This window comes from Ursus maritimus, unplaced genomic scaffold, assembly GCF_017311325.1.
Source record: "Ursus maritimus isolate PB19 unplaced genomic scaffold, ASM1731132v1 scaffold_10, whole genome shotgun sequence".
NCBI classification, from domain to species: Eukaryota; Metazoa; Chordata; class Mammalia; order Carnivora; family Ursidae; genus Ursus; species Ursus maritimus.
Window position 1 is genome coordinate 76,523,412 of NW_024423344.1, and position 7,625 is coordinate 76,531,036.

Sequence of the window (7,625 nt, forward strand, 5' to 3'; positions counted from 1 at the left end):
ACAGGGCAGGAGCCGTGTTCCTTATTATCTTATTACAACAAGAGCTGGCCAACCAAAGCAGGAGAGCACGCACAACGGAAAAATAAAGGGCATGTGGTTTGTCAAGCAATCTCATTGGAGTTCTAAAAATATTCAAGTTCTTTACTTTCAGACTTCCAATAGACAATCCTTTTAAACATAAATCCTGATTATGTTGTTACTCTGGAGACATTCCTCTTATCCCCAAATTCTCTGACCATAGGATATGAATAAATAGTCCCTTTATCAAACAGAATTTAAACACAGATGCTTACAATGGTAACTCTTATCTAAGCTGCCTTATACATACAGAAAAACCAAGTTTAGAATAAAAATCCCATTAAAGAGGAACAGAACACTAAGATAGTACCTTGAACGACATATACCAACCTCTAATCATAGCACAAAAATGTATCAGTTAATTTTTAAATGCTGCTTTAAAGCACAGTAAATTCCGTACTCTTATTTCCACTTCTGAAACAGCACCGCTCTGACAGATTGGTTCGATTTTCCTACATACACGCACGCAAAACACACAGTAAGGACCTTCCCTTGCTCCCAAGTAAGATGCATAATTTAGAGTTCAATTTTTATTTGCTCTGGATTAATACAAACTATTGTATTATATATATTATTATTATATTTTAATCCAGAGCATGCACATACACACACACACACACACACACACACACACACCCATAAAGTGTACTAACTTGTTCCCTGGGTTCCGGTACTGAAATCCCAGCATCCCCAATTCTATTGTAAACAGCTATCAAGCATTGCAGGAACCTTGTGTCTTTGTTACCACTTATGCAAATGCCAAACTCGACCCAAACAACCCTAAATTAATCCACTTCAGCATAATTAATGACGTATCCCCACGTGGAGCCCGAGGAGCTCAGTGTGGACACACATAAGCCACTGTGAACACCAGGCCAGTGCACACAATGGCCCAGGAAGTTCTCCTATTTCATCTTCAAAGAAATGCTTTCCAAGTCTTCCTCCCTATAAATCATTCTCTCAGAGGACGCTCATCTCCTGTCAACTTTTTACTTATAAGCACCACAAACAAATTTCTACACGCACACGTGAGTGAAATAAAAGTGGACATTCACTTTGAGCTCCCTTCCGGCTCCGCGGACCACAACTCAGGTTCCACATTAATTAAGACGACATCCTTGTCTTTCCTGTTCTACTGTTCTCCGTGTCACATCAGTTTACTAGAAATCCATTTAGCACGCAGTCCTCTTACATAAAACTGTGGTTTTGGCACAATGGGTCAATTGCTGCCCTCTGTTTTGCTTAAAAATAGTCCTTTTCCTTCTTAAAAGGGTGTTTACCATAGTGCCCACAGAGACTCTGGAAAAACAGCCAGCAAATCCAATCTCGTCTTTGTTCTGCCACCGTGGAGCAGCGTATGAGCGGCTGTTTTGGTTTCAGAGTCCTGAGTCCTATAGGTTGAAAGGAATTTTATACTGGTGGGAACACAAACGAAACAAGCTACATCGGGTCTCCTACTAAACTTATCTCTCGCAGTTTCACGTTTTCCCTAGTCTGGAGAGGGCATTCTATCATACATGAATCACATTTCCGCGTGTATCTCCCTTATCAGAAAGGCCTTGAATCCCTTCAGGCCTGGCACCCCGGCCCACTCCTCCTGCTACTGCCGGAGCCCGCTCCCGGGGCCTGGCGCAGTCCAGTCCAGGTTTTTGCTGCCTGCTTCACCCACAGGCGTAAAAGGTGTTCTGTTCCCAGGCTGCTTTTCTGATTAGAATCAGATTTCAGCAAAATGTACTTTCATGTTCACTATGACATATACCCCATACACCCGTTTGGGCATACGGAAAACAATTCTGTGTGCATGCATTTCCCCCCCAACGCAATTCTAGTCATGCTCGTGTGCTTCTATGGTCTGTGTCCTGGACGGCAGCCCATCCTTCAACTCCCTGACACACACAAGCCATTTTTCAGAAGTACCTGTAGTGCTTCACTCAACTCCAAGCCCAGGGACCTGCAGTGGAGAGTCCCCGCTTGTGGGACACAACTGCTGTAACTAGATGCTAAAGTCCCCCCTCCTCCTCATTCTCTAGGACTCTTTTCATCTTCTCCTCTACGGTTTTAATAAAAAAGTAAAGAGCTCTTCCTCTATTATGTTAGAACAACAGGGCATTACCCTATTGCTGTACTTTTAAACCCCCGGGACTCACAGTCCCAAGCATACTCCAAACCCCGTGTTGGACTTGGATGGCATTCAGCGACTCTGTTTATTTTAAGAACAAAAGGCACACGGATCCCCACGCCAACGACAGCATCACCTGGGACCCCTGCACACTGCTGACCTTAGGCCAGCATCCACAGACCACGACTCACTGCTTCGTGCTTTGTGGTGGCCCCGAGCCTCTACCTGACTAGCAACCCCCCAACCAGAAAAATTAGGAATTGAACCCTCCCTCCCTCTCCGCCCCCCCTCTCCCCCTCCCCCCCAGCCATGCAGAGTTGAGGTCCTCGGGATGCAGCACCTGCTGCGAGCAAGCACACCCCTCCCTCCTCAGGGATGTGTGAGGAGGACCTGAGCAACGCTACGGGGCACCCTCCTGTCCAGCTGTTCTGGAAAAGACCCGGCAGGTTGCCTCCCACTTGTTTTCTCGACAGCACAGATCCTAAATCCCGCTGCACGTCCACACCCCCCGGGCCAACACTGAACAACCCCGAGCTCTGCCCGCGGGGCCTTGGCTTCCATGCATCTGCGCGAGGCCCCGTCGGTAAATTCTCAAACCTCCCCAGGGGAGCCTAACATGGGACAGGGTTCCCAAAGGATGCTCCCCGACCAGCAGCATCGACAAAACCTGGGAACTTCTTAGAAAGGCACGTTCCAGGCCACACCCTAGGCCTACTGCACCAAAGTCCCCGGGGCTTTCTACAGCCCGGCCATCCAGGCTTAACTCCGGCCAGCGGACTCCCAGGTAGGCTCGAGTGTGAGGACCACTGCTTTTATGCTGTGTGTAGGCACGGTCCCCATTTCAGAGCCTCAGGAGAAAAACGGTGTCTCTTAGGGAAAAGCCCCGACAGTTTCCGTGTAAAACTGAAATGGTTAACTGCTCCCTGTTGCACCCACCAAAATGGACGCTCATTTTCTAAATGACTTGCAGGCCTGTTTTCGTAAACTTCGAGGCTCAGCAAAAATCAGGCGGGACCTGGTTCCAGGAAAACAAAGGGAAAGGCGAGGGAGCTGTCAAACTTCAGGTCAAGAACCCGTAACTGGCACTCTGGGGTGGCTGACCTGGGGAGACGGCTGCCCTGGGAACCGACGGGGAAGAGGGGGCTGTAGGAAAAGGGAAATGGGGCTGGGCCATAACAACAAATCCACGTCTCCTTAGTGGGACGCTTCCCGCTCAACTCAAAGACCACTGGACTGCTCTTGGTTTGGACAAAAGCCAGGGGAGCAAAAGGAAAACAAAGCAAGCAGTCTGGTCCAACATTTCGGCACTCAGGTCAAGGTACCAAAGGAGAGAACGGCAGTGAACCCAGAGTAGCTCACCGGCCTCCCCGCCTGCCCCCCACCCTTCCCCCCACCATCCACAAGGTGCACGGGCCTCACCTTTCACAATGGTGGCCTCCTTCAGGTGATGGGACAAGAAGTCAATGCTGGCATAGGTGTTGGCAGAGGGTAGGGCGCCAGGGCCCGGCCCCCCACATACCCCACCGCTGCCGCTGCCCCCCACAGCGCTGATGAGGCCCCCGAGGCTGCGGGTCCGGCCCCAGGCGCTCTTGTCTCCGGGCTGCGGATGAGGATGCTGCTGTGGGGCCGCTGACAGCCCAGGCTCGTCCCTCACGTCGATGGCGATGTAGTTGAGGCCGTTCTGGAAGCCGGCAGAGGTCTCCCTGCGCATTGGAGACCCACTGCCCCCAGGGCAGCCAACCAAGCCCCCAGGCTGACTTGGTACCCATGGGCGCGCCTGCTGGGGGGGCGGTGGCTGCAACTGGCGGGGGGACGTGGGGCGCTCGTCGCCCCCACCCAGGACGCCGCTGCCGCCCCCTTCGCTGCTTTTCCTGAGAGAGACGTTTTCCACAGAGGCCGAGTTGTGGCGCTTAGGGTTATGGGCGAAGGATGGGGACACGGGGGTCACAGTGGTGGTCGAGGAGAAGGTCTCGGAGCTGTGGCGGCGGCGGCCCCCCTGTGGGTCTGCGCGGATGACCTTGGCTCCCCGGTGAGGGTCTGGGGGCTGGCTCGCCTGCAGGAAGGCCTCGACTCCCGACACCTGATCCATGAGACTCAGCCTCTTCAAGCCGGAGGTGGGGCTGGTCACGCGGGCACCTTCCGGCTTCGGGGGGGCCGCGATGGGTTGTGGTGGGGTGGCAGCCACGCCAAAGGCCATCTCGGTGTAGTCACCATTGTCCCCAGTCTCCGAGGACGAAGAGGAGGCAGCACTGGGGCCCTGGGAAGTTGACGCCTGGGGCAGGCGGTACAGCTCCCCTGGGGGGGGCGGTGGGGGCGGCTGCGGCTGCAGGGAGGAGGTGGGGGCCGCAGGACGGGGGGGCAGCGGTGGGTAGGGGGACGAGGCCTCAGGGGACAGGAGGGCATCCAGGGAGCCCACGGGGTCCCCGCTCTGGGTGCCCGGCTTGGGTGACTTGGGCGAGCTGAAGTCAAGGTTCATGTAGTCGGAGAGTGGGGAGCGCTGCCTGCTGTCGCTGCTCGTGCCCGGGGTGCCCGAGCCCAGGGACGAGGCCGGGCTGCTGGCGGACAGCAGTGAGGACGATGAGGCCGCCGAAGCCAGCAGCGGAGGCGCGGGCGGAGACAGGCGAGTTCCGGCTTCACCAAAGTCAATGTTGATGTACTCGCCCGGGCTCTTGGGCTCAGGCGGCAGAGGGTACTCGTGCATGCTGGGCAGGGTCTGAAGCCCCTCCAGGGACAGGCGTGTGGGCCGCACTAACCGGCAGCGCTGGTTCAGGAAGCCCTCTGGGCGGCCACCGCTGCTGCCACTCGGCCTGCTGGGCGAAGGCACTACTGGGTGAGGAGGTTGGATGTGGCCGCCTCCGGCCGCGAAAGCGCTAGTGGATGGTGCGCCAGGGCCGGCAGGCGGTTCTAGCCTCTCCTCTTCCAGGATGCGCCCCACGGGGGAGCTCATGAGCACATACTGGTCGTTGTCCCCATTGCACGTGTAGGGAGCCTTGTAGGAGCGAGGCAGGGAGCTATAGCAATAGCCAGGGACTCCCCTGAGCATCTCCCCGCTGCCATGCAAGGCAGCCGAGAAGAAGTCGGGAGGTGTCCCTGAGGTACCCGCGTCGCTGGGGGACATATTGAGGTAGTCCCCGTTGGGTAGCAGCTTGGTGTCAGTGTTCTCCATGGACAGCTTGGAGCCACACCACATACGCATGTACCCACTGTCCTCAGGGGAGCTCTCGGCTGGGGAGCTCGTCTTGTAGCTGCCCCCGTTCGCTGGAAAGGCCCTACTGGCCGTAGGGGTGGGTGCGGGCACTGCGGCTCCTGTGGGGGGCAGGGCTGCGGCCGCGGCCCGAGGCTGCAGGATCTGCTTCGGGGCAGACACGCTAGTGGGGCTCATGGGCATGTAGTCATCACTCTTACAGCTGCCACTGCCACCACCCAGGAGGGCCACGCCAGGGGTCATGGGCATGTAGCCATCGTCGGCACCCAGGTTACTGCTAGAGCTCCTATGGGACCCGATCTCGATGTCGCCATAGTCCTCAGGATAGGGGTGGTAGGCCACTTTGGGAGATGACGCGGGACAGGATGGGCAGAGGCGGCCGGAGCTGCCGGAGAACGTGGCCCGCATCAGGGTGTATTCATCCAGGGATGCAGAGGAGGGCTGGGGCACTGGCCGCTGCCGGGCAGGTGTGGTCAGGGAGTAAGTCCTCTTCCTCAGCCCTCGGTCCAAGTCCTGGCCCCCGTCCCCAGAGACTCTGCGGTAGGGGCGACCACAGTGGCTCAGGGGCCTGTCCATAGTCATGTACCCGTACAGCTCGCCCCCGCTGCCGTCTCTGGCCGGAGGTGTCTCAGCGATGGACTCGGGCGTGTTGCTCCTGTGGCTGCAGAAGGCTCTCAGGTCCCCAGGGCTGGAGCCATACTCATCCAGAGACATGAAGCCAGGGTCGCTGGGGGAGCCGGAGGCCGAGGCGCTGCCGCTGGAGGGCCGCTGGCCCGCGGGGTGGTGCAGGGCGTGCTGCAGGTGCGGATGCGGGCCTGGCGGCGGCGGGTAAGAACCGGAGCCATGCCCGCTGCTGGACGACAGGCTGCTGGGGCTGGTGGCGGCTGGGGGCGAGTGCGCCACCGGCATGGACATGGAGCGGCTGTGTTGCAGGGCGCCCCCTGCCGGCGCCAGCGCCACCTTGCTCGCGCGGGCGCCGCAGCCGCCGCTCAGGGTGTGTGAGCGGCTCAGGGGCGCGCGCACCGGCCCGGGGCTCAGGGGACTCCCGGCTACAGACACAGGCCTGCCGCCCGCCGCCCCCGCCCCCGCCGCCGCGCCGCCGTCTCCCTCGCTGGCCGTGCGCACCCGACAAGAGCTGCACTTGGCGGCCGGCGGGGTGGCGGCCAGGCTGTCGGTGCGCGAGCGGCGCACCAGGCCCGTCTGGCTGGGGGGCAGGTTGACCAGGTGGTGGTGGCGGCGCGCGCCGGGGACGCTGATGGGGTGTGTGGAGGACGAGCCCGACGACTGGCTCTTACTGCGCGGCCGGAACTCGAAGAGCTCCTTGAGTGCCTTCATGGCCTCCAGGATGGTCTCGTGGATGTTCTGCGCCACCACCGAGTCGTCGGCCTGCATCCACAGCTCACCTGGGCCCGTGACAGCCGACCGGCCCACCTCGATGAAGAAGAAGCTGTCCGAGTGGCCGCAGCGGCGGATGTTCATGAGCTGCAGCGTCACCGACGGCTGCTCACAGTTGAGCTTCACGAAGCCGATGGTGCGCGCCGACAGGCACAGGCGGTACACGCCCGTCAGGTTCTTGCTCTGGCCCAGGCCCTTGGGCTTCAGGTTCACCTGCCACACCTCGCGGTAGGCGGCCGTGGCGGGCGCCACCAGCCCGTAGCTGTCATCGGCCGCGGCGGCGCCGGCCGAGCCGCCCAGGGCGCCGGGCAGGGAGGCGCTGCAGGACGCGGCGGTGGCGGCGGCGGGGGGCGCGTCGCCGGCGCGGCCCTCGCTGACCAGGTCGGTGAGCGCGCGGTACCAGCCCTCCTGCTCCTGCTCGTTCTCGGCCGCCACCGCGAAGTACTCGTCCTTGGTGTAGAGCGCGATCAGGTACTTGTGTTTGGCGTCGGCGCGCTTGTTGATGTTTAGGCAGCAGTCGAGCGCGATGACCCGCTTCGGGGCGCCCGCCTTGCTCCGCCACTTCTTCTCGCTCTCATAGTACTCGAGCCGCGGCGGCTGCGGCGCCGGCCCCCCGCCCGCTGTCGCCGTCGCCTCGTCGCCGGGCCCGCGCAGCACGAAGAAACGCTTGTGGCCGTGCTTCTGCTTGCGCAGGTAGCCGCACTTGCGCACGCTGTGGTTGTTGTTGTTGTTGTTGTTGAGGTTGGGGCCGTCGCCGCCCGCCGGCCCGGGGGGCCCATGCAGCGGTGGGCTCGCCATCGCCGGCGTTTCAGGCCGCGCCGCGGGGCC

General features: G+C 59.5%; 1 protein-coding gene across 1 annotated transcript in view; it reads right to left on the minus strand.

The window, feature by feature from the left end:
* IRS2 (insulin receptor substrate 2) overlaps positions 1-7,595 on the minus strand; it is a 29,216-nt gene extending 21,621 nt beyond the window's left edge. The window contains exon 1 of the mRNA XM_040624520.1: positions 3,617-7,595. Coding sequence (XP_040480454.1) covers positions 3,617-7,595 — 3,979 coding nt within the window. The remainder of the gene's footprint in view (positions 1-3,616) is intronic.
* Positions 7,596-7,625: the final 30 nt, after the last annotated feature.